This window comes from Neoarius graeffei, chromosome 14 (assembly GCF_027579695.1).
Source record: "Neoarius graeffei isolate fNeoGra1 chromosome 14, fNeoGra1.pri, whole genome shotgun sequence".
Lineage (NCBI taxonomy): Eukaryota > Metazoa > Chordata > Actinopteri > Siluriformes > Ariidae > Neoarius > Neoarius graeffei.
The window spans coordinates 43569061-43596331 of record NC_083582.1 but is presented as its reverse complement, the minus strand read 5'-3'; the positions used below and the strand labels follow the sequence as shown (position 1 = coordinate 43596331).

The following is a 27271-nucleotide window of genomic DNA, read 5'->3' as shown; positions in this document are numbered from 1 at the left end:
ATTTGCTTATGTAATAATTTGCTTGTGTTTGAGTATCAGTAACCAACACATTTACATTTAATTTGTGTACTTACAGTTATGTGTTTCAATGTTCTTGTATGTTAATTGACAGTATGTTGCACTTTTGCAGCCCTTAACATCCTGCATGAGTAAAGCTGAGAACTCTGAAGTTGCCTCCTTGACTTTCATTACATGACGTTACATTACATTTAGCTGACGCTTTTGACTGTTACTATTTTGGTACAGGGTATTGGTTACAGTCCCTGGAGCAATGTTGGGTTAGGTGCCTTGCTCAAGGGCACTTCAGCCATGGATGGAGATGTAGGTAGAGGTAATTTGAACCTGCAACCCTGGGATCCAAAGACCAACTCCCTAACCATTAGGCCACGGCTGCCCTCGTGAACCTGTAAGATCTGCATGACATGAAATTATGATTGCTAATGGGAAAAAAAACACCTTTCGGAAGCTCTGCCTTGGATCACTTTTGTGTCCCCACCAATGTCAAAATCAAAGTTACTCCCTTGGAACATATTCAATAACTTTTTTAAAGCTTACTTTCATTTAACACATCCAACCCAGAGAAGCATAACATTCCACTTAAAGTGTCAGTCCACCATTTCTGGAATTAAACTCATTTTCTCCACCTCCACTCGAGTTAAATAACTGAGTTTTACCTTTCTATTCATCCAGCGTTCTCCTTGTCTGGCGACGCAACAGCACACAGAAAACAAACTTCCACAACTAATTTTGAATAATTTCATTTTATTGGAACACTTCAAGATGGCCAACTATTTGTTTTGAACAGGTTTACGGATTTGCACCAAATCTTACAAAACTGATTACAAAAACTGATTACATTTTGGATGTCTCAAATGGCACACACAGCGATATTTCAGATGTATTGCAAGACTCACGCAATGGTTAGAAATCAGCATTATGTTAGATTAAGTAGTAAAGATTGAATGCACGCCGTTAATCTGCACCATTTATAGCACAGCTGATGTAGGACAAAAATCTGTTCAAATGCCAAGAAATGACGTTTTGTGCTCTGCGCATGCTCAGTGGTGCTTTGTAGGACGCATTGACGTGTAGGACAGTTTATCAGAACACCGATGACCCCCAAAATTTTGGAGGTTCTATTTGAGACCAATGCCCATCTATCCTGAAAGTTTCATGAAGATTGGTTCAGCCGGTTTCCTGTAACATCGTTAACAAACAAACCAGACCGAAAACAATACTTCGCCCCCTGGTGGACTCCGTCCCAGGCGAGGCAACAAGTGTTGCCAGGCAAAACAAACCTCGCCCGGTAGCACTTATGATGAAGGAAGATATTGCGAGAAAAATAGGTACCCTATGGGTCCATGTGGCTACTGCTTATAAATAAAATTGTTTTCTGATCCCATGTTCATACAGTAAATATATATAGCAGAGGCTGACATACATACGCTGTTGCCGTGACCCAAACTCTTATTTCCCGGAAATGGCCCGGCACTAGAGCTCAGTGGAACGTACTTTCCCTATAATAAGCATAAACATGTCTGAAAGCGATTTCTTTAGCCTAGTCCATTTATTTCGAATGGTGAACCGAATTGTATACACTCACTGGCCATTTTAATTGGAGCACGTGTATGCGCATGCGCAGTGCACTATTGTTACATTCTTACAGCACGAGCACCTCTACATGAGGCAGGAGCCACAACAAAAACAAATTTGACCTTTTTGGTGACCTTGACCGGATGACCCCCAAAAAGTTAGAGGTTCTATTTGAAACCAATGCCCATTTATCCTGAAAGTTTCATGAAAACTGATCTAGCCGTTTTCCCGTAATATTGTTAACAACAAAAAAAGAAGACTAAAAACAATCCTCACCCCCTGGTGGACTCGGTCCCGGGGCGAGGTAATCCACAGATTTATGAAAAATTTGCCTGTTTGTAGTAAACCCTGGCGTGTTTGTAACCTTAATAGTTTGTTTCACGGTACCAACTTCATATTTTGTCTAATTACAACATGCTCTTTCCAGTGGTATGGTTGTTTTTAATGGTAGATTATGTTATACATGGACAATGTGCACTTGAAATGTGGATTTTTTTAAAAAAATTCCTCATAAATCAGAAATTGTGATTTCTTTCAGACATGCACCAAGTTATTAAGAAAGTACTACAACATGGGTATTATATATAAAAATGTAAAAGATCTGGGGCCTCATGTACAAAGCTTGTGTACGCACAAAAAAGCTATGTACGTCACTTTCTGCGCAAACATTTGTATGTACAAAGATTGACTTGGCGTGGAAAAGTGCGGTACTCTACGCAAACCTCATGGCTGGCGTACGCACATTTCTGGTGCATCTTGGTACTTGGCGACACTTAGAGGCAGAGCAACGCAACTACATTTAGGCCTACTCGGTCAAGAGTCATGACATGGCGATAAGAGGCATCCAAAAATGCATCGGAACATCAGGATGCGTGAATTGAAATGTATGTCAGTCATACGACATTGTCGAGACACATAATGCGAGACTGTTGGGTAAATGCCAACAGATCCATCAACCATCCCTTCCATATTGTAATTACGGGAAATGAGAAACCCCAGCAATATCATTTCGATATTATTCCCATTGACTATTGGTTAATTAATTAAATTAAAGAATGCACATGCAGGACCATGCATTGCAGCTAGCTTAATATATCTTCCTCGTGCATTTGCCGCAAGGTGTCAGACTGAAATATTATTATTAGTTGATGTTGCGTGGGGTAGCCTTATCACATAATTACCAAGATCAATATATGAAATGATTTCCAAGTGCGTACAAATCAGACACAACCGCGGTGTGTGGGGACCAATCACTAGCATGCATCAAATTAAATGAGGATATAAAAGCATGCGCAACATGTGGCGATAACCGATAGGATGACAATGGCGTGGTTGGCCTTATTGGAAGACGCTGCAAATGGTCGGATTAGGAGGGAACGGGTGTTCCGTGATTACACCGATTTCCTGGCTCACGATGATGACTGGCTTATCAGCCGATTCAGACTTCCAAGAGCCATTCTTTTGGAGCTCTGTGCTGAGTTGGGCCCGGGGTTGGAGAGGGAGACGGCGAGGAGTCACGCCTTACCCGTTCCTATCCAAGTCCTGACCACGCTTGGGTTCCTAGCAACAGGCTCATTCCAGAGGGAACTGGCCGACCGGTCGGGAATGAGCCAGACAGCTCTCAGCTGCGCTATTCCGTCTGTGTTAAATGGGATCATCCGACTGTCGGCCAGGTACATACGGTTTCCCTATGATGTGGCAGACCAAGCACAGATAAAAGCGCAATTTGCAGCGATAGCCGGTTTTCCAAATGTAATCGGAGTGATCGACTGCACGCATATTGCTATAAAGGCGCCATCTGAGGGTGAATATGCGTACGTGAATAGGAAACATTTCCACTCTATAAACGTACAGATTATATGTGATGCCCAAATGCGCCTGACAAATATCGTGGCAAGGTGGCCTGGGGCGACCCACGATGCATTCGTCCTGGCAAACAGCTCGGTGGGAAACAGGCTGGATGCCGGCAGAGTGCGTGATGGGTGGTTACTTGGTAAGCAATCTAAAACACTTTAAGTGAATTCACTTGAAATATACATATGTTGGATAGCTTATGCTGGACCTATCCCAATTGCTCATAGGAGACAGCGGCTACCCACTCTGAAAATGGTTACTGACCCCCCTAGCCAACCCACGGACTGATCAGGAGCAGCGCTACAACAACCTCCACGCACGGACGCGGTCAGTGGTGGAGCGCACCATTGGCCACCTGAAAAGCCGGTGGCGCTGCCTTGACCGGAGTGGGGGGGTGCTGCTCTATCAGCCCGACAAGGTGTACTGTATTGCGCTGGCGTGTGGCGTGTTACACAATGTGGCGCAGCGGCACGGCGTGCTAATAATGGAGCGAGACCTGCCGGAGGACCCAGACCCTGGGCCTCACAACGAGGTGCCACAGCGACATGGCATACAAACCTGGCAGCGCTTAATAGCCACAATGTGAAAAGGTAAGGGCAGACGGGACACGGGACACCATTCATTTTTTAAGATATTCTTTTAATGTGTTATTCAGTTCCTTCAATTCCTCACGGATTCCCTCGAGGTTGTCGTTAATCGCCTCTATCCCCCTTTAAAATTTCCCCCTGCGACTCAAGGACCGCGCGCGTCAGCACCCGGCCTGTGGACCCGGCGACAGGGGCAGGCGGTGGAGAAGGGGGCAGGTGACAGTGACGCTGGATCCGCTCGGCTGGGGGTCCTCTTCCTGCTCGGGTGGGATGGACTGGGGGCCTCCTGTTGTTCCCTGGCACCCTGCTAGAATACATGTGTCATTAAAATCCTATTGTGGAAAATATGTGCACATGTTTTATTTCTGGTTACATGTGGCTAGGAATATTGGGCCTACTAAGAGAGGAAGACATTTCCTCAAATACAGGGTGTCCCCGAAAAAATGTACACATTAGAGCACTAAAGGTGTTTTGTTTTCAAAACCCATGTAACTCAAATAGACACTCATTGTGGCGCAGGCACTGCGGACGATGCGAATCATACCGTTATCTTGGTATAGGCTACATTCACATTCAGTGGCATACAATCAGTGACCGTTGCATGTCTCATAGCATACACTTTGAACATCACTTTAATTGGAGGTGACAGAACAATTAAGTGATGTATGTGAATTCTATTACACTGTGCTAAAGGCAGGGATTTCAGTTCACACATACTTTATGGCGATTTAGAGTATAGAGTGCTTCGAGATCAGCCCGAACCCAGCGGTGGCCATATTGGAAGTCAAACGTCGCTGTGTCAGTGCATTGTTGTTGCTCAGCGAAGCAAAATGCCGAATACGTGTGTCATTGTTGGCTGTAGTAGCCGGGGGGGAAAGGGTGGCAAAAGCTTCCACAGACTCCCTAAAGTCGTGACAAACCAGGGAATTGCAGCACAGGAGAAAAGCGAGCGGAGGAGACGACAGTGGCTGGCTGCCATTAACCGGTCAAATTTAGGACAACTTGACTGTATCCGGATTTGTTCTGATCACTTTGTGACAGGTAGGTTAAATTGTCTTGAATTTCATAGTTACTAAAATAAATGTGATACAAACTTATCTTTTCTATGTACTTTCAGCAATATTTAATGGATATATTTGTCACATTAGGTAGCTTATGTCTACTGCAGTGCATTGTTGCATCAAATGGCATTTAAGATCTAGGCCTAGTAATGTTTATGTACACATGCTGTTAGTACAAGTTACATACTAGGCCTACATTTTATTCACTGACTAAAATAATTGATAATTATGCGGCAACAAGCTGGGGTCAGCTTTCCATTCCTTCTCACTAACAGTGTATGGATCTACATTCCCAATGAAACGTACCTTCTCAGCATAACGCTCCCGTGCCTGCTTATCCAAACTTTCACAGTAGTGCTCCATCACTTCAGATGTCTAAATTCTTAAAAAATCAAAGCTTCTAAGCCCTCTAACGCGGAAACGAATCGGTGAATGTGTACTCTATGATGTGTACTCTATGGGCGCTCTGGAGCGAGTGACTTCCAAGATGGCCGCGCCGACCGCATGGTTACTATTTTTAGAATCATCTCGGAGCACTCTATAGGCTACGTTTTTCGGGACGCCCTGTATGAAAATGATTACAGCACCTGTGAGATCCTGCTGGGCCAAGTCGGAGTCCCCCTCTTCGGGCGGAACCACGCCGACTAATGCATGGTCACCGAGGACCGCGGTCACCCTCTGGTCGAAAGGGGAGAGGGCCTCGACCCCCGGCCCGCCACCCGTCTTCATTGCGCTCCTGTGCTGCGCAGCCATCCTCCTTTTCACATCTACTTTGATGTCTGACCATTTTTTTTTAGTGTCGGCTGTGGATCGATTGTTGGCCCCGACTTGATTGATGACATTAGTTATTTGCTCCCAATTCAGACGTTTGGTTTTGGTGCTGATTCCGGAGGAGAGGCTTCCGAACAAGATCTTGTGTCTTGTCTCTACCTCCGAAATCAGCGCCTCCACCTCACAATCTGTGAAATTTCTTTTTTGAGATTTCGCCATGTCTTTTACCTAACGCGGGCCTTACTGCAGGTCTATTTATACTAATTAACATATTCAGTGTGGAATAATTGAGGGAGGAGACGGGGCGGGGAACGGGGCTCGTGCATGTGCACCGAATTCCACGTTGATTGGGATGTACAACAGGAGAGTGCGTGGAAACCTTTGTATGCACTGATTGATACATCCGGATTTTTTTGGTCGTACGCAAATTTCCCGATTTTGACGTGCGCACATATTTAGTGGGAAATCCACGCAGGTCTTTGTACATGAGGCCCCTGATACGGTGGTGTAGTGGTTAGCACTATCGCCTCACAGCAAAGAAGGTCCTGGGTTCGAGTGCAGCGGCTGGCGAGAGCCTTTCTGTGTGAAGTTTGCATGTTCTCCCTGTGTCTGTGTGGGTTTCCTCCCCACAGGTAACAAGTGTCCCTTCCTCCTCCGGGTGCTCCGGTTTCCCCCACAGTCCAAAGACATGTAGGTTAGGTTCTAAATTGACCGTAGGTGTGAATGGTTGGTTGTCTCCGTGTCAGCCCTGTGGTAACCTGGCGACTTGTCCAGGGTGTACCCCACCTTTCGCCCACAGTCCGCTGGGATAGGCTCTAGCTTGCCTGCAACCCTGTAGAATAGGATAAGTGGCTACAGATGATGGATGGATGGATGGATGGATGGAAGATCTGATGTGATTCGGTGTGACAATATCATGGGCTCCATTGCACCAAAGAATTTGTATACAACTTTCAGCAAGCCCCGACTTGGCAATATGCAAATGTAGGCCAACTCTTTTAGAAGTCAATGACCTCTAATAGTATTGAACAATTCATTCCATTTATGTTCAGTGGCAGATGAACATCCTGAAGTTTTCTGAAATCAACTACAACCCCGATTCCAAAAAAGTTGGGACAAAGTACAAATTGTAAATAAAAATGGAATGCAATGATGTGGAAGTTTCTAAATTCCATATTTTATTCAGAATAGAACATAGATGACATATCAAATGTTTAAACTGAGAAAATGCATCATTTAAAGAGAAAAATTAGGTGATTTTAAATTTCATGACAACAACACATCTCAAAAAAGTTGGGACAAGGCCATGTTTACCACTGTGAGACATCCCCTTTTCTCTTTACAACAGTCTGTAAACGTCTGGGGACTGAGGAGACAAGTTGCTCAAGTTTAGGGATAGGAATGTTAACCCATTCTTGTCTAATGTAGGATTCTAGTTGCTCAACTGTCTTAGGTCTTTTTTGTCATATCTTCCGTTTTATGATGCGCCAAATGTTTTCTATGGGTGAAAGATCTGGACTGCAGGCTGGCCAGTTCAGTACCCGGACCCTTCTTCTACGCAGCCATGATGCTGTAATTGATGCAGTATGTGGTTTGGCATTGTCATGTTGGAAAATGCAAGGTCTTCCCTGAAAGAGACATCGTCTGGATGGGAGCATATGTTGCTCTAGAACCTGGATATACCTTTCAGCATTGATGGTGTCTTTCCAGATGTGTAAGCTGCCCATGCCACATGCACTAATGCAACCCTATACCATCAGAGATGCAGGCTTCTGAACTGAGCGCTGATAACAACTTGGGTCGTCCTTCTCCTCTTTAGTCCGAATGACACGGCGTCCCTGATTTCCATAAAGAACTTCAAATTTTGATTTGTCTGACCACAGAACAGTTTTCCACTTTGCCACAGTCCATTTTAAATGAGCCTTGGCCCAGAGAAGACGTCTGCACTTCTGGATCATGTTTAGATACGGCTTCTTCTTTGAACTATAGAGTTTTAGCTGGCAACGGCGGATGGCACGGTGACTTGTGTTCACAGATAATGTTCTCTGGAAATATTCCTGAGCCCATTTTGTGATTTCCAATACAGAAGCATGCCTGTATGTGATGCAGTGCCGTCTAAGGGTCCGAAGATCACAGGCACCCTGTATGGTTTTCCGGCCTTGACCCTTACGCACAGAGATTCTTCCAGATTCTCTGAATCTTTTGATGATATGTTCAAACTCTTTGCAATTCTACACTGTCAAACTCCTTTCTGATATTGCTCCACTATTTGTCGGCGCAGAATTAGGGGGATTGGTGATCCTCTTCCCATCTTTACTTCCGAGAGCCGCTACCACTCTAAGATGCTCTTTTTATACCCAGTCATGTTAATGACCTATTGCCAATTGACCTAATGAGTTGCAATTTGGTCCTCCAGCTGTTCCTTTTTTGTACCTTTAACTTTTCCAGCCTCTTATTGCCCCTGTCCCAACTTTTTTGAGATATGTTGCTGTCATGAAATTTCAAATGAGCCAATATTTGGCATGAAATTTCAAAATGTCTCACTTTTGACATTTGATATGTTGTCTATGTTCTACTGTGAATACAATATCAGTTTTTGAGATTTGTAAATTATTGCATTCCGTTTTTATTTACAATTTGTACTTTGTCCCAACTTTTTTGGAATCGGGGTTGTATGAGCTCCTTGGTCTTTTTGGTATTCAGAGCTAAGTTGTTTTCAGCACACCAGTCTGTCAGCCTCTGAACCTCCTGTCTGTAGGCGGACTCGTCTCCTTCAGAGATCAGTCCCACCACTGTTGTGCCCTGCAATCTTTAAGATAGTGTTTGTGCTATGCAATGGTGTGCAGTCATTTTATATTATATAATGTCATTATACTACATTTTATCTTTTTTTTTATTAGTCAGCATTTATTGGTATTTTCCTCTGTACCTGAGCTGTTCCAACACCTGAATTTCCCCTCATGGGGATCAATAAAGGAATATCTTATCTTATTGCTGAGGAGAGTCGGTGCTACACTGCCCTCTATGGATCAACTGTAGTAATTACCACACATGCTTACTAATACCTTCTGTTGTAAAATTGGACTCTCACATTATCATTACCTATGGACATCTATTTACCTCAGAACAGAGATGCTGATTGCAATGCAAACAGGTCAAAATAAATGTGGGGCCCAAAATTTTCTGCAGTTTGCAAGAAATAGGGAAGCTTTTTAGTAAATGAATTATTCTATTATTTAAAATTATTTGATGATCACTTATCTTGTGATCAAAATCAGCAGGACTGAGTGTAGAGTTTCGCATACTATGTTGTTTTTAAACAGACTTTAGTTAAAGGATTTTATTATAATAAACTATTTATGTTCTCCTCATTGTCCCTATTGTCTAACTCTGGCTTTCCCACTAAATCACAGGCCAGATTCCCTGCAGCCAACTGATATAAACAAAGTGTATAATGATGCAATTGTGTTGCTCTTGCTATGAAGACTAGGAGCTGCAGCAAAGGTATGCTGGTCCAACTGGAAAAAAAATAGGACAAGGGTTATGAGTATTTTTGTAATCTTAAACTAGTATTAATTGATGAAGGTTTGGGTGGTGACAGGAAGCAACACTTGCAAAAAAAAAAGTCTACTGTGAAAAACAAAATTCATTAAGTGATGATTAAATAAAATGTAAATTTTAAGAATAAACCGACAAAAATGGTATTGTTGTAACTGTTGCACATCAAAGACAGACATCTTTCTTTTTTTTTTTTTAATCCAAAAGGCGAGAATAGACCTCACCCTGTACAAAGCCACTCAACCGATCATCACATACATGTCCATTCATCCCAACAGAAATCTGTAAACATACTGAGAAAATATTACAATTGTAGACATTAAGGCCTATTCCCTCTTAATTAATATTGAATGTACAACATATAAATTTTCAACATGCTACAGTAAAATGTAGGATTTGAACATAACCATTTTCACTTATTTTTGTCAAAAGGGGGAAATATTTTAGAACATGGCCTAGATTATGCAGAGTGGTTTTTCTAGAAGAATTGTTTATACTGAATTCCTGATACAGGATTGTAAACAAATAACTGATAGTACAGTTTAACATAAATTCACAGTATTTTTAACATGAAAATAAAGATTAAAAACCTACACACAAAATAATCCACAGCCATACAGAATATAATGCAATGTACATTTTTTCTATGTGAAGAAAATTGGAAAAGACGGTATAATGCCATTAGACGGATCCTGGAGATTGACAGTCTCAAGTTTAAAAGAAATTACAAAAATGGGGAAAGTAGGCAGAAATGTCAAGTGTGTCCAGGTTAACTGTGGTGTAAGTGCACACAAAGCACAAAAAAATTATATGTTCTGTTAAGATTTTAAACAGAAACGTGAAAACGGTGACATCATAGTTCGCCAGCCGGGAGACAGTCTTTACACTTTTATGCAGCATTTTAGTTCACTTTTTTCATCATTCCCAGGTGCACGTCCTTAAAGGGAGAATAGAGTGTGTCATCTTCACAAGTGAGAAAGTCCTGAGTCTATGTCTGAGCAGCAATTTTGATGTTAAAGCTCCAGGCTTCTTCTTCCGGTTTGCGTATATATTAATATTTGTTACATTTTTTTGTTGTTTTTCTTCAAAGTTCCACCGTACAGCATGGTAAAAAATCCTTAATCCTAAAAAAAAATTAAAGCATTTTTGTTGCAGAAAATACAATGTCTTTATTGATTAAAGCACCTTTACAATATTTAGAAAAAGTTATTAGAGTTTTTCCTTGTCCTCAGAGATCTGGGCAGGATGGAGTTTGAGGCAGGTCTCCAAACTCCTCCGTTTTCTGTGAAAAGCAGAGTGTGCCGTTTCAATTTGCTTGTCTTGCTGCAAGAGTAAGTAGCTCAAGACCACTGCATTAACTCATTCCTTATGGAATACTTCAATTTTTTTCAGTCACATTTTGATGGAATACTTTTTGTGAAAATCACCAATTTAATCGGTACATTCAGTTAAAATGTCTCCATCTCCATAACAAATTATTTTAGGAGGTAGAACGTATACATTTACCAAGTCCTTGAAACCTATCCTTTTTAAATATGGAATTATTTTTGTATAAGGGGCGGCACGGTGGTGTAGTGGTTAGCGCTGTCGCCTCACAGCAAGAAGGTCCGGGTTCGAGCCCCGTGGCTGGCGAGGGCCTTTCTGTGCGGAGTTTGCATGTTCTCCCCGTGTCCGCGTGGGTTTCCTCCGGGTGCTCCGGTTTCCCCCACAGTCCAAAGACATGCAGGTTAGGTTAACTGGTGGCTCTAAATTGACCGTAGGTGTGAATGGTTGTCTGTGTCTATGTGTCAGCCCTGTGATGACCTGGCGACTTGTCCAGGGTGTACCCCGCCTTTCGCCCGTAGTCAGCTGGGATAGGCTCCAGCTTGCCTGTGACCCTGTAGAAGGATAAAGCGGCTAGAGATAATGAGATGAGATTTTTGTATAATTCTGAAGTAGGTAGGTTTCACAAGCATCAGTCATAATATTATAATACTATAATATTATTATAGCAGTCTATCCCTGCTATAATAAATCTTCCCTACGCGTGACTTCTGGGGTTTCCTGCTAATTATAATAGCCACATGTGGTCTATGTGCAGTCCTCTACGGCTCGGATTGGTCAAATTCACGTACTGCTTTATTATGGGAGTTTCCGAGGGAATTCCTTATGACATCACCAAAGCCGATAGTACCGGCTTTCCGTAGGGAATGGGAAAATTCGCTGAGCCGCTGTCAGCGGCTTGCCGTAGGGAATGAGTTAATTCACAAAGAATACGATACTTCTTACAAACAAACAAAATACACTTACATCTGCATGGCACAGGGCCTGTCTCTCCGGTTTCTCCTCCACATAAGAACATCTTCCCACTGTTGTTAGAAGTAGTACGGTTCAAGTCTCTGTATCTGGCCTGTGCATCCATTTCTTTATGAAAGAATCCTTGCACATATCCATTGTAATGGTTTACACCATTACCTGCAGCACACGGACAATAGAAGTTTAGCGTTTAGGAAAAATTTACATCAAACTAAATAGTCATTTAAAAACATAACGTCATGTTGCATACCTGAATGACCATTGAGTTGGTGAAGGTCCCCAGTGCATAACTTTTTGGCATGGTGAGAAGAACTGTCTCGGTCAGAGCTGTGCTGGTGCTTATGGCTCCTCCTCTCCTCACCATTCCTGCCTTTCCAATCACGCTTGTCTGAGCTGAGGGTTGACTGCCTCTCTCTGTGAGATCTGTCCTCTGCCTCATGCCTCCTCTTCTTCTTTTTCTTCTTTTTGTGTCGGGAGGAACTGTTGTCCTGGTTCTTGTCAGACACATCCCTTTCTAAACTCCTGCAGCACATTAGTTACAGAAATTTAAAACTACCTTTACAATAGGAAAACTCTTTACAATAGGGACAGTTCTCCGTGTTGCAAATCATAGACAAGAGAAAACAATTTATATAGCGTCTTTCACCAACCCAAGGACGCTTTACAGAATAATAGCACTACAGAAAGAGAAACAGATCAACCAAAAGAAAGCAAAACACACAGGAGACCCAGAAAAGGAAAAAGAAAATAACATTTACTTACCTGTGCTTATCTTTATTCTTCTTCTTTGATTTTTTGGATTTCTTGACCCGGCGCTCCTCAGACATGCTGTCATCACCTGACAAACTGCGTTTTCTGGGCTGGGGCAAGGGGCTGGTGGAACGTGGAGACGAGGGCTTTGCTCTATTGCTGCTCTGCTCTCCATTGTAGTTCCACCTATTACGACTGTTTCTGCGTGCATGGCACCATGCCAGCTCTTTATAACTGTGGCTTGAAGAGCGGTGCGAGGATTGGGGTTTCCTGTCCCACTGCCAATCGTATAAACGCTCCTCTCGGCCTCTGTTGTAGTTGTGGTCTCGGCGGCTGTTCACATGTCTGTCGCTGTAGCGACTGCGGAAGTGCTCCATATGTGGATAATTCTCTCTCTCTGGCCAACGGCTATAACGTTCTCTGCTCCTGTTCTTGAGCTCTCTGTAGTGGCGATGGTTCCCCTTGTCTCTATTGGTGTCCTTTGTGGCAGTAGAAACAAGTGGCTGGTTTAAATCGCCATCATGCTCTTGGTGCTCAGCCGGTCTTTTTCCTTCCCAAGTGCTGTGATTGCCTGACTGACACGGTTTCATGTCTTCTTTCCCATTTGCAACACTGACGGTCTTTGCCTCCATCTTGGGTATATCTAGTGATGCAAGTTCATCAGTGACCTGCTGGCTGGCACTGTAACTGCTCAGGGTGGACTTTGTCATGGTCTTCACGTCACTTGACGCCTCTGTTAAGGTCGCCTGCGTGCTAGGGCTCACTTCTACCGAGTTAGCCATTGCCTGGGTGTCTGCGCTAGGTGTAGTTGCTGGGTGTGAGACATGCTGAGTGAGAGGGTCAGTGAGTGGTTTCGCCTTTTCCATGGAGGGTGATGGGGAGAGGAGGCCCTCGGACTTTGAGCTGAACAGGAAAAAATAAATAAATATTTTTTCTTGTATGATGTAGCATGCACCAGATTGAATGAAGAGAAACAGACTGTAGTGATTAGAAAAACGTACTTACCTTAGCACACTCTGGGAGTCCAAACTGTTCGTGTCGCTTATGGAAGATTCAGAGGCTGGACTGTCTGATGCCTTAAAAAAAAAAAAAAAATCAGAATCACCAATCAAAGGATGTTAATAGATACACAGGCATTTCATCAAAAGTGTTTAAGTAAATAGAGAAAGTAGTAATATCAGTAAAATGCTAATAAACAACAACAAATGCTTTCATTAGAATGGTAAAATATTACCAGTGATGGGAATAACGGCGTTAGAAATAAACGGCGTTACTAACGGCGTTACTTTTTTTAGTAACGAGTAATCTAACTAATTACTTTTTACATCGTTATAACGCCGTTCCCGTTACTTACAATAAAATACTATGCGTTACTTTTATTAAAGCTGTTCTCATCTGGCACGCTGCTCATTCAGCCTTTCTTTACTCTGCTTTCATGTGGGGCGGGGAGACGCGAGACAACAGCACAGTAAGCCAATCAGAGTAGATTTTAACAGCATACGTAGGTAGGCCACGCCTACTGTACTGCGCACTCTTTCAATGAGAGGACCCAGCGATGGCGAGCGGTCAGCCCAGCACTGCGCTTTCACATTGGAAATACAGCCATTACTTTTCATTACTTGAAATAAAAGGCAAAAATGTCTACGTGCAATGCACATTATGTCGAGGAACAAAGCATTTGTCCTCGTCAGTGGCCAGTAATTAGTAACAATTTTAATAACTACAAAAATATATTAAATTTGATAGATGTCTTATCTCACATTGTCCCACAAAAATATTAATATAGTGGAGATAACGTTACTAATTGGTTCTGTTAAGTGTCCATTTCAGTCATTAAACACATTTAACATTCACTTTTATTATGATTACACTAATTGAATTTGATTTTTTTTTTTTTGGAGGGGGAACAAAATGTAACGGAATAATTACTTTCCCTGGTAATTAGTTACTTTTATCACAAAGTAACTCCATTACTAACTCAGTTACTTTTTGGGAAAAGTAACTAGTAACTATAACTAATTACTTTTTGAAAGTAACGTGCCCAACACTGAATATTACTGAGAAGCAGCATAAGAGAATTTGTTTCATACCTTGTCAGAATGTTTAAAGCCGTTGACTTTGTGATGGCCATTCAGGGGGCCGTGTCCTGACCCGTTTTCAGCCATGCGAGACGCTGAAAAGCTGTTAAATCCATTTGTCTCAGGTGAGAGTGAGCTTGAACTATGAGAGAGGGGGCTGTGCGTGCCACTGTTCTCACTGGCTGCCTTGGCAACACCATAAGGCTTAGCAGTACCACTGTCCAAGACTCTGCTCTCCTGATCAGACTCCTCAGATGATTCCTCATCATAGGGAACCAAAAAAGTAGCACTGTGATACGAGGATGTGCCATTGACCTGCTTGGAGTGCTGGAATTTTGAGGTAGAGGACGAAGACTGTGGGTAAGAATAGCTGTCTGACGATGAAGAGCTGCTGGAGGATGATGGGGCCCGGTTGCCCCGCACCACCTTTCCGGAGCCAACAAGAAAGCTCATCTTGGGCCTCTTCTGTGGCTCTGGGATGCTTGTGGGGTGGACGGGTTGATGAGAAGCAGAGGATGAAGTGGTGGAGGAACAGTAAGTCAAACTGGAGGTGGCTTTGTTCACTCCGCTGATGTCGCTGCTGCTGGGCTTTGACCCACTGTGATACTCCTTCGAGGAACCGTTGCCATTGACGTGCGAGTTACTCTGCAAAATAAGCAAAATCAGAACGTCAGCGATGCAGTAGCTCACACAGCCGTACCAAATCATAAAAACAGGGAGTAACTATTGTGCAGACTGATTAGATCTTCCAAACAAAACGATCAGAATCAAAACCCATTGAAAAGTCAGGGAGGAGTAGCGATTTTCCTGAAAGTTCGTTAATTGGCCTAATTAGCAACCTGTTAATGAGAAATCACTAGGGCTGTAACAATACACCCAACTCACGATTTGATTCGTATCGCGATTTTTGACCCACGATTCGATACGCCCACGATTTTCTTAAAAATGTTTTTTTAAAGTAGTAAATTTGACTTATTAACATTTACTTACTTACATTAACTATTTAATAACAAATAATTCAGACCACTACAGAGAATGAGTAATATGTATGCAAAAATGAACAAATGTATATCCAAAGATTGTTTTATTTCTCAAAATAATACTGTTGAGCCGGAAGCTCTGTTTTTTTTCGGTTCTGAAAAAGTCATTTTTCCAAATCGTGTAAATCCGTTAAGATTTTTTTTTTGGGGGGGTGGCTCTCTCACTGTCTCACTCTCATAGGGCCAATGATTTTCTGTGATCACGGAAAACAGATGGAAATTACGGAATTTTTATGGTGAAACATTGCTCGCGTGTCAAAATGTAACTGCCGCAGAAGGCTTCCGCCCAAGCAGACATGCCTTCAGTGTTGCCAGATATTGCTAACGTTTTCCACCCCAAAATATGTTCAAAACCAGCCAAAAAGCACCTAAACCTGCCCAATCTGGCAACACTGCATGCCTTTCCGGTCAAGTGATTGTGATTGGCTTGTGGCACACCTAGCCAGCCAATGAGCTGCTTCTTTACAGATTCGCTCCCCGCGTCGCAACCAGAATGGCGACCGCTTAAAAGAAATGAATGCTCTGCCAGTGGCGAGTGTGGACGTTGCGTGACTCGCAGAAGATTGTCGCAGGTCGGCGAAAAAACGACTTACTAATAGATATTAAAAAAAAAGTAATTTAAGTAAGTTGAAAATGTAATTTAAATAAAAAGTAAAGTATTCATAAATTGAAGTTTGGAAGCGCCTCTGTTTTTGGGATGAGGAGAAGTTTGAAAGGGTGTACCGTGATTCTGCCTTCTTGTATCGCGATACGGATCGTGGCTCTGCGTATCGCGATTTCGATACGCATATCATTACAGCCCTAGAAATCACAAAACCAAAGAGTAACTTTTGTACACACTGTTTTGTTTGGAAGATCTAATCATCAGTAATAAAATCCATTGAAAATTCAGAGAGGAGTAGCAAGATTTGTGAATTGTGGACAGATGACGGATGCCGCTGCGTGATGGCAATGCTCATCGGCCTATGGCAGTGTGAGCTAATAATTAAGATGCATCTGAAAGTTGGGATTTTCTGGTCAATATAAAAGTTCTTTGTTCATGCCGTTGCTGCACCTTTAACATGTGAGGAGGGAGCTGTGGACCAATGATGGATGAGGAGGTATGAGAATGTCCATTTAGCTTGGGTGTTACAACTGGCCGGTGAGATGAGTGGCCTGGAGTCAAACCCATCTGGTTCAAATCTCCATTTTTCAGATCTGTGGACCTAAATATAAAAATCACAGGACAGAGTGTTTACAAAAACAGGCTACATCTCAAGTAAAGATGCATTTCTATATAAGCATTAATAACTATGACATACCCTTGCTTGATGTAGAACAGCAGGTATGCTTGTTGGTTCAGCACAGATCGTATATCAGTGGGAGTCACTGATGAATCATTCATCTGATACCACTGGCCATTACTTGCCTGAAATAAAGCATCACATATTTCCAAATGAGTCCATCCATCAGCACAATCAGAAAGCTCTCGTTTGGTCTTGATAAAAGGTTGCGAGGTGAACACATGCAGTAGGTCTCACCTTCACGTAGCAGTAGTAGTGTCCCGCGTAGCAGCTGAAGCCTGAATGCACCAGCACAGCATACAGCCCGTAAATCTGCGGGTCTCCGTGAGACTGAGACATGTAGGGCCGCAAGTCAAGATACTCAGAGTATCTCACATCCTGTGCAGGGGAGGATTTACAACGTTTTACAGCAGGAGATTTTCCTTTTCAATGTTTCTTTGTACACTTGCACAATGATATGTTAATCTAAACAATTTTCTTGGCCTATTAAAACGTTTACAGAAAATACTTACCTTAGAAATTTTGCCTCCGTTGAAGTTGGCAAAGCGCTTCAGAGAGATGGTAAGCACATTGGAGTTGCGGTGAATGCTTAGCCTTTTTGTGGCTTGAACCATTTCCTTACACCTAAAGGAAGAAAAGAATGGATTCGGCCGATCAGCTACAATTTATTCAGCAGTAACTGCTATTTTGAACATGAAATTCTTGTCCATGCTACAGTCATTTTACAAGTATGGGCACAGATAGGACATGTGACACTTACGTGCTGCACTTGTAGGCATTCTCCCAATCCAACTGCTCAGCCTTAACAAACAGCTCAAGAGCCTTGGTAATATTTGGAGCATTCTACAAAACAGCATCAGAAAACATCACTTCAATATAACAATTTGTTACATTCGGGACAAGCGACAGTCCATCCTATACACTGTATGGAGTCTGTATTCATGAAATAATGAAGCAGCTCTCTTCTGAACTCCAACCCCAATTCCAAAAAAAAAAGTTGGGATGCATTTGTGGATGTCCTGATGAACCGTGTTTCCAGACAGTTTTTGAAGGTGTTCCTGAGCCCATGCAATGATTTCTATAACAGAATCATGTCTGTTTTTAATGGAGTGTCACATGAGGACCCAAACATCACTAACATCCAGTGTTGATTTTCAGCCTTCTCCCTTGCAAACGGAGATTCCTCCCTATTCTCTGAATCTTTTAATGATATTATGCAACATGGATAATATGATCCCCAAATTCTTTGCAATTTTCCACTGAGGGACGTTATTCTTAAACTACTGTACTATTTGCCCACACAGTCTTTCAGAGAGTGTTACCCCTCCCCATCTTAACTTCTGAGAGACTCAGACTCTCCGGGATGCTCTTTTTTTTAAACCCAGTCATGTTACTGACCTGTTGCTAATTAACCCAAATCGTTAAAACATTACACACCTTTTCCAGTCTTTTGTTGCCCCTGTCCCGACTTTTATGAATTGTGTTGCTTACATTAAATAAATAAATGAATGCTCATTTTGAAACAATAAAATTTATCACTCTCAACATTTGATATGTTATCTTTGTACTATTTTAAATGAAATATATGCTTTCCATGATTTACAAATCATCGCATTCTGTTTTTATTGACCGTTTACACAGCATCCCAACTTTGTTGGAACTGGGGTTGTATCAGGTCTATACAGTACAACAGTTATAGCAATAGTACAGTAAACAGAGTACTAATGTTTTTTTTTCCCCACAGCGAATGTTACCTTGATGTCCAGAGCAATATCCAAATAAGGATCAAATGTGTCGGATACTGCTTTGCAGTTCATACACTTCACTGTGGAAACAGAGAAAATTCAATTAAATCACTCAATCAAGAAAATTCTCAGCTTTACCATATTTAAAAACAGTGCTACTAATAAAAACACGTCATATAAATTTTAAAATGTAACATTCGTCTGCGTAGCTTAAAAAAAAAAAAGGGCAGGAGATAAAAACATAAGCACATAACTGCCAGCTCACCTCTGGACCGCAAATATCCTCCAAATATCTGATGGATCAGAGTAGTGGCCTGCGTTTGCCTGTCCAATCTGATAAAAAGAAAATATCAAACACAATAAAAGATTATGAAAATCATGTCAATGTCAGATAACAGCTGGCATGATGGTCTTTAACTGATTCATTTGGGTGTCTACAGCACTCAACCAGATTCAAACAGATCTAGTTAAAAAAGAAAAAAACCCAAAACACTGCTTCCATGTTTAACAGATTTCCCCTCTCATGTGATTGTCTGAAATGACATTAATTTCCTCCAATGAGACCGCCAATAGGTCCAAGTTGATCTACAATTTCTTAAAGTATATTTTAATAGCAATTTCAATTTACTGTCTGTCACACCCCTAAATTTGTCAGGTTTCAGGGCATACAAGCAGTCAACTAAATATTACACAAATGATCTGATTATATGTTAAGCAGACTCACTTATTAGTAGGCAGGCAGGACTTTTGCATAGCATCCACTGTGTACTGCAGGAACTCATGGGCATCCTCCTGATTCCCACACCGGAAATGCTTTGCAATCCCTAAATCGTACAAAAGCAAATATGTTTAAGAATGCTTACATCCAAACAGTAACAGGATATTGTTTTCATTTATCAGGAAGTGCATACTCACGTTTTAGTTCATGCAGCACGCCAAGGGGCTTAATGGCATTCCCCGAATTAGCAAACACCTGGATGATGTGATTCTGCATGGTACACAGCATGCAAAATCCAGACTCGTGACCTTTGAGGGAAAATACAGCAAGCATTAAAAATCACAGTATGCCAAATATAGCAGGCATTTTCGACAAATTATGCAGCAGGATGTGTGATGACCCACATGTTTTGGAATGCTCTCTGGACAGCATGTAGTTGGCAAGAGGTGCAGTGTATGAAAGACACTGAAGAGCTGAATTCAGAAAACACGTGTTGCCCAGGTTCTGGAGACCTGCTCCAATACGATGGACTTGGGTCCATTTCAAGCTGAGACGCTCTGATGGAAACAAGATCTTCTGGGGCAGTGTGATGCCATCACCACAATTCATGGCCACTGCATGACAAAGCAGACAAATCAGGCTTTATAGGCTTTCCCTGCATACAAGATGCAAACCTGGAGAACCTTGTAAGATGAAGTAAACTGAAGTACTCACCTTGCTCATTTGGCCTCCCAGCAGGAAGTGCTGTGGTGCCTCCGTACACCGTGACTTCAAGGCTGGGAGCCACACAAGTAGCCATGACCCTGGAACACTCAGCTGTAGAAGAGTCAACACTCCAATTGGAGCTGCCGTCAGCCACGTCTCCAGAGGAAACAGGAGTCAGGGAGCCGGAGTGCTTGGACTGCGCTGACTCAAAGTCAGATTTCTCTGAAGCTTTGTCAACTATAGTCATTGTTCATTCTGTAAAATACACAGATTACACAGTGTCCATTAAATCTTTATAGCATTGAATAATTTACACTAAATGAAAAATGATTTTTTTACCCTGATCTCATGCAACACACATTTTGAAATTTAAAATTCAGAATTGACTGCCAAGTACATTCTCACATACAAGGAATTTGCTTTGGTGGCTGGTGCTTGAACAGTTAAGATAAAAGAATTTTAAAAAGTAGCTATATAAAACAACTTGAAAATAAGAAAAATCTAAAATATGCAAATTTGAAAAACACATATTTAAAGGGTATGTGCATGAGTTGTTTGACATAAGCTGTACAGTATGTCCCGGGAACGAGCAAAAATAGGTCACAGGATGAAGATGAAGAAGACTCATGACATGAATGTGTGAGTGGAAGAGAACATGCGCAGTGGGTTAAATAAATAACCAAGCTGTACAGTGTGAGCCGGAATGTGCAATAAAAGGTCACAGAAACATGATGTATTTTAAACACACACACCTCAAAAAATTAATACCATGAAAAAGTTCCTTTTTTTTCATAATTTAATTCAAAAAGATAAACTTTCATATATTCTATATTCATTACATGTAAAGTGAAATATTTAAAGCCTTTTTTGTTTTAATTTTGATGATTATGGCTTATAGCTCATGAAAATCAGAAATCCAGTATCTCAAATTATTAGAATATTCCCTAAGATCAATCGAAAGGATTTACAATACAGAAATGTCCAACTTCTGAAAAGTATATTCATTTATACACTCAATACTTGGTTGGGGCTCCTTTACCATGAATTACTGTATCAATGCGGTGTGGCATGGAGGTGATCAGTCTGTGGCACTGCTGAGGTGTTATTGAAGCCCAGGTTGCTTTGATAGTGGCCTTCAGCGTATCTGTATTTTTGGGTTGGGTGTTTCTCATCTTCCTCTTGACAATACCCCATAGATTCTCTATGTGGTTCAGGTCAGGCAAGTTGGCTGGCTTATCAAACACAGTAATATCATGGTCAGTAAACCATTTGGTAGTAGTTTTGGCACTGTGGGTAGGTGCTAAGTCCTGCTGGAAAAGGAAATCAGCATCTCCAAAAAGCTCGTCAGCAGATGGAAACATGAAGTGCTCTAAAATCTCCTGGTAGACGGCTGTGTTGACTTTGGACTTGATAAAATACAGTGGACCAACACCAGCAGATGACATGGCACCCCAAATCATCACAAACTGCGGAAACTTCACACTGGGCTTCAAACACCTTGGATTCTGTGCCTCTCCACTCTTCCTCCAGACTCTAGAACCGTGACTTCCAAATTAAATGCAAAATGTACTTTCATCTGAAAAGAGGACTTTGGACCACTGAGCAACAGTCCATTTCTTTCTCTCCTTAGCCCAGATAAGACACTTCTGACATTGTCTCTGGCTCAGGAGTAGCTTGATATCAGGAATGCGAAAGTTGTATCCCCTTTCTTGAAGATGTCTGTTCATGATGGGTCTTGATACACTGACACCAGCCTCAGTCCACTCCTTGTGAAGCTCTCCCAAGTTCTTGAATCAACTTTTCTTGACAATCCTCTCAAGACTGCGGCCATCCTTGTTGCTTGTGCACCTTTTCCAGCCACCCTTTTCAGCAATGACCTTTTGTGGCTTACCCTCCTTGTGGAGGCCATCAGTGACCATCTTCTGGACAACAGTCAAGTCAGCAGTTTTCCCCATGATTGTGGTTGTGTGTACTAGGGGTCGACCGATAATCGGCCTGGCTGATATATCGGGCCGATACTCTGCATTTTTAGGGTTATTGGTATCGTCCATAATTTCCACCGATATGTCGATAACATGCCTTTTTGCAGCCATTTCGTTCCTAACGCGACCGTCACTGCACGTCCTTTCCTGCACTCGCCTCTCTGAGTTCAAGAACACGGTCCCGCCCACCACAACATCTGATTTGTTTGGCACAAGAGACATAGCCAATCGATACGCATAGCTAAACGCTGTGAACTGTTTCAAGGCGGCCGTACAGGCACTCGGGCAGAAGCGACACAAGGGATACAGCCAATCAACACGCGTAGCTAAACACACTGAACTGTTTCAAGGCGGCCGTATGGGCACTCGGGCAGAAGCAGATCCCACTTCAAGGTAAGGACACGCTGCTTTTGCCGCAATAAGTCACAAACACACAAGTTGCAAAAGCACATCATTATATGTTTACATTCTTCATCTACTACTCGTTAAAATTGTCCATTTGCATCTGTGTAGCCAGGCAAACTTAGCTTACGGAAGGAAGCACTTGAATTAGCCTACAACCAACTAGTCTCGCTGAAACTACATGTAATGTTGTCCATAGTAAGCAGTCCCCAGCATAACGTAGGCTGCAGTCATTTTTAAATCCCCGTCTGGAAACATTGTGAATGTGTCAGTAGTTCTACTCGAACAGTAGAATGACAGCCATACAGAGAGGTGGTCAAGGGAAGACGAAATAAAATGTAGTGTTTGTGTTCTGTAGGCTAGCGCAAGCCTACTGGCTAATATTTGTTATGGTGATGAGTAAACTTCATGACGTGACTCGTGCTCAAAAAGCGCATTGCACTTGTATATGTTAGGTAACTTTATAAAGCGCTATTTGAACATTTAAACAAGCCAGGTGTGATATGGTGCTAGTAGGCTATGTAATACTGTAGGGAGTTTGTCAGGACGCTTGTTGTGGGCTCAGTAATTAATTGTGTCATGGATTCACACTTGCTTGGATAAACGGTAATGAACGAAATACATCAATTAAACTCTTGACTTAAATGTTTTTATGCTACTTCATATTGCGCTGTAATGTACTCCACTAGTATTTATAATTCTTGCGCAAGTGATTCTCCTCGCTAGCGCTTCTGATTCGGAAAGCGATATACTCTTAGGGCGTATTCAAACCTACGTTGTTTGGTCCGGACCAAACGAACCAAATTTCCCTTGGTCCGGACCTTTTGGGTTGGTCTGAATACAAACCACCGAACTCTGGTCCGGACCAAACAAGCGGACCGAGACCGAGCTGCAAGGTCGGACTCGGTCCGGACCAAAGGAACCCTGGTGCGGATCTTTTGGAGGTGTGAAAACAGACCGGACCTAATCTGACAGTTTTGCTTTTTTGTACCTCGGGAGCTTCCGTCATTTGTCGAGCATTATGGGAAACAGAGTCTTGACACTCCACCGCAAAGTGCAAACACTGTTTCGGTTGTCAAGGGTCGTTCAGTCACCAGTGGTAGGCGAGTACAAAAAATGAGTAGGGGGCAAATGTGGGCCGAGGAAGAAACGCGCACCCTTGTGGATATATGGGCAGATGTCCACATATCTGAGCTTTTGGAGAGAACACACAAAAATGCCGACGTGTTTGCTGTATTCAGTGAGAAAATGAAGGAGAAGGGGTTCACGCGCTCCCCAGAACAATGTCGGCTAAAAGCGAAGAAACTCCGTCAGACCTACATTAAAATCAGGGACAGTCTTTCAAAAAGTGGCAGTACTAGCGACGCAAAAAAGAAATTCATCTATTGCGTGAAGAGCCAGAACTGTCACATGATGATGTGCGCTCATCAGCGCTATCCTCCGTAGCCGCCTTGCCCTTTGTCGTCGTCATTGATAAATTACTTGTACAACAGCATAGTAATCGCACAATCGTGAAAACAGTAAAAACTGGAAAAAACATATAGCTTTGATGACATTAAAAAGAATAACAGCACAGAAAGCCTCCATGACTACTTTTGAACTTAACGCTTTGTGCGCGTGTCGTCTCTGACCAATAGCTGAACGACCTCAGGGCGCGTGGCTTTGTTGACAGATTTTGGTCCGCTTACTAAAATGTACAGTGTGAAAGCGAACCGCACCAAAATGAAAAAATAAAACATTTGGTTCGGACCAAAGCAAGTGAACTATCGAACTATCCTGGTCTAAATACACCCTTAAAGGAGCAGAGCCACGGCCGCCCCCTCACTCCAACTTCCTTTCTCTGAACAGACTCTTAAAGGAGCAGCCGCTCCTTTTAACCAGAGCTTTTAACACTCCGTTCTCACTTTCTCTATCCTGGACGTTCTCACTTTCTCTGTCGCCCCCCACAGGCCAGGCAGACAAGCCGCCCAGCACAGTCTAGCCTATGAAAATAATTTTACAATTAAACATACATTTCATGGATATGAAGGTCTGTGTCAGTGTGTGCTATGTTTAATTTCATGTGAATTATAATGTTTACATTAGAGGTCTGCGCGGGTCGGATTTTTCAGTCCCGCTCCCGCATTATGCAGTCACGCTCCCGCCCGCAAAGAATTATGATTTTCAGTCCCGCTCCCGCCCGCGCCCACAAAAAAATTATGATTTTCAGTCCCGCTCCCGCCTGCCATATTTTGTCCCGCTCCCGCCCGCAAATCCCACATGATGCAGATGTTTGCGTTATTTCTCAGGAAAGTTCTTGTCTTGACACAGCGCGATGGTGCCCCGCCCCCTACTTTGAATGGATTTGAGCATAAATATCTACAGCTCACGTTCATTATTATTTACCTTGTTTCTGAATTCAGCATGTAGTGTCTCTAATAATAATAATAATAATAATAATAATAATAATAATGTGTGCTGTCAAGCGATTAAAATATTTAATCGCGAATCGCACATTTTTATCACATGAGAAACCATTGTAATTCTCTAATCAGCATAAAAAAAAGTGAAGGGGCTTGCTTTGTACCAAGGGTGTTTTTTTTTTTATTATTATTGCAAAGCAGAGCTAGCAAGAGGAGTGAACTTCACTCTTCTTCCACTTCACTCAGTGAAGTGATTTACTGCTTGAGTTAGTCTACAGCTCTATCAGAGAGACACTGTAGGTTACACAGTGACGGTAGGCTTGACATGCTTGATAATATAAAGTACACTATTATATTAACTTTAAGTTGTTCGTTGATAAATATTGCATTGAATCTGATCTTTACTGTTTCAGCTCACTTAACACATTTCGTACTTTTACACTTTTTCTGCCTGTTGATGCGTCGCGCTGTCCAATCAGAGGCGGCCAAATTTGCATATTACAGGAAGGATTTCTGGGATAGCATTGAGTTTACAGACGCTGTCTTCTTAAAACTAAATAAATATTTAAAAAGAGCCAAATGAGCCAGTCTTTTGAATGGCTCTTTTCAAAGAACGGATCACTATTGGCCCTTTTCCACTACCCTTTTTCAGCTCGCTTCAGCTCACTTCAGCCCGACACGGCTCGCGTTTCGACTACCAAAAACCAGCATGACTCAGCTCGCTTCAGCCCTGCTTAGCCCCTAAAACTCGCACCGTTTTGGAGTGGGGCTGAAGCAAGCCAAGCCGTGCCGAGTGAGGCTGGGGGCGTGAGCAGACACTCCCCTGTGCACTGATTGGTGAGGAGGAGTGTCCTCACATGCCCACACACGCCCCGCGAGCGCGCTGGGATCTGTAAACACCGCAAACCCGGAAGGAGAATAATTACGAATTACGAGAATTTCTGAAGCCTTATGCGCCTCGCCTCATCTATACGCTCTTGCCAGTATCTGTTGGCGTTGTCAGTGACAACAAGCCACAGAACCAAGACCAGCAACACTAACGACTCCATGTCCTCCATGTTTATTGTTTACTATCCGGGTCGTGAGACTACCGCTTAAAAGCTCACTGATGTCACTGTTTGCGCTGCTTAACGACATCACCTGACGTCCACCCACTTTCGCTAACTCCACCCAATGTGTCCACCCACTTCCAGCCAGCACGGTTCAGCGCGGTTGTAGTCGAAATGCAACTCCAACAGCCCCGCTCAGCTCGACTCAGCACGGCACGGCTCAGCCGCGTTTGTAGTGGAAAAGCGGCAAAAGATGCGGATCCCATCAAAGAGCCATAAATCCCATCTCTACTAGTTTCAAAAGCTTATGAAAAACCTACATCATGTCACAGAGCGTTAATCTCGCGATAAAAAAAATTATCGCCGTTAAAATTGAGTCAAGTTAACGCGATAATAATGCGACATTTTTTACAGCACTAATAATAATAATAACAACAAAAACTTTTGAAGCACTGTGAGATTCAGTAAAGGAGCTCTGCTCTTCTGCCATGATCGGAGATCTCAAAGACGGAAGAGGAAAAGAATCGAGAAACGAACGAGAGATATTTATCCTCTCCTGGATCAGAATCAGAATCATAATTCTGATGACCAGCTCATCTAAGGTGTCATTGAGGCATCATGTTAGTGTGGGTCATTGGAGGCTGGGTGTGAACTGCGAGTCATTAGAGTGATCAAAGGATTTCCTGTTAGGCAAGGCAAGTGATCAATGGCAAATTTAAGATGCCATTCCTCACTCAATCTGGCAATCTGACTCTCTCTGCGAATTTAGGCATCTTAAAATGTTTTTATTAATGCCAAATAAAATATCCAGCACAAACTATATATGATATACATAAATTAATAATTTATAAATTTTATTTCAAACACGTTTTTAGTTAGCGGGACTGCAGCTTATCACGGCTCCCGCTCCCGCACGCTTATGTGCACTTCCGGTCCCGCCCGCAATGAGCTTTCAAAATTTGTCCCGCGCCGCACTGCTTTGCGGCGGGTCCCGCGAGTCCCACGGGACTCCCGCGGGAGTGCAGGGCTCTAGTTTACATTTATCGGTTGCACATATCGGTTATTGGCATCCCAATTCCATAATTATCGGTATCGGCCCTGAAAAAAACATATCGGTTGATCCCTAGTGTGTACTGAACTAGACCGAGAGATACACTGTGTTCATACTGTTTTACTCAAACTCATCTCATCATCTCTAGCCACTTTATCCTGTTCTACAGGGTCGCAGGCAAGCTGGAGCCTATCCCAGCTGACTACGGGCGAAAGGCGGGGTACACCCTGGACAAGTCGCCAGGTCATCACAGGGCTGACAGACACAGACAACCATTCACACTCACATTCACACCTACGGTCAATTTAGAGTCACCAGTTAACCTAACCTGCATGTCTTTGGACTGT

The 27271-nt window shown here is 42.6% G+C and overlaps 1 protein-coding gene across 3 annotated transcripts in view; it reads right to left on the bottom strand.

Annotated features, from left to right (window-relative positions):
* Positions 1 to 9616: 9616 nt before the first annotated feature.
* The window catches only part of usp42 (ubiquitin specific peptidase 42), a 24423-nt gene continuing 6768 nt past the window's right edge, over positions 9617 to 27271 (bottom strand). For 2 of the 3 annotated variants that reach the window (XM_060939735.1, XM_060939736.1), the window contains exons 2-18: positions 20048 to 20293; positions 19738 to 19947; positions 19531 to 19641; positions 19340 to 19439; positions 18881 to 18948; positions 18625 to 18695; positions 17631 to 17713; positions 17383 to 17494; positions 17108 to 17248; positions 16889 to 16995; positions 16642 to 16792; positions 14560 to 15192; positions 13475 to 13545; positions 12482 to 13372; positions 11970 to 12241; positions 11714 to 11878; positions 9617 to 10706 (exon numbers count right to left, since the gene is read on the bottom strand). In XM_060939735.1, coding sequence (XP_060795718.1) covers positions 10705 to 10706; positions 11714 to 11878; positions 11970 to 12241; positions 12482 to 13372; positions 13475 to 13545; positions 14560 to 15192; positions 16642 to 16792; positions 16889 to 16995; positions 17108 to 17248; positions 17383 to 17494; positions 17631 to 17713; positions 18625 to 18695; positions 18881 to 18948; positions 19340 to 19439; positions 19531 to 19641; positions 19738 to 19947; positions 20048 to 20285 — 3426 coding nt within the window. In that variant the 5' untranslated portion in view covers positions 20286 to 20293 and the 3' untranslated portion in view covers positions 9617 to 10704. The remainder of the gene's footprint in view (positions 10707 to 11713; positions 11879 to 11969; positions 12242 to 12481; positions 13373 to 13474; positions 13546 to 14559; positions 15193 to 16641; positions 16793 to 16888; positions 16996 to 17107; positions 17249 to 17382; positions 17495 to 17630; positions 17714 to 18624; positions 18696 to 18880; positions 18949 to 19339; positions 19440 to 19530; positions 19642 to 19737; positions 19948 to 20047; positions 20294 to 27271) is intronic. The other variant, XM_060939737.1, reaches the window with a different exon arrangement.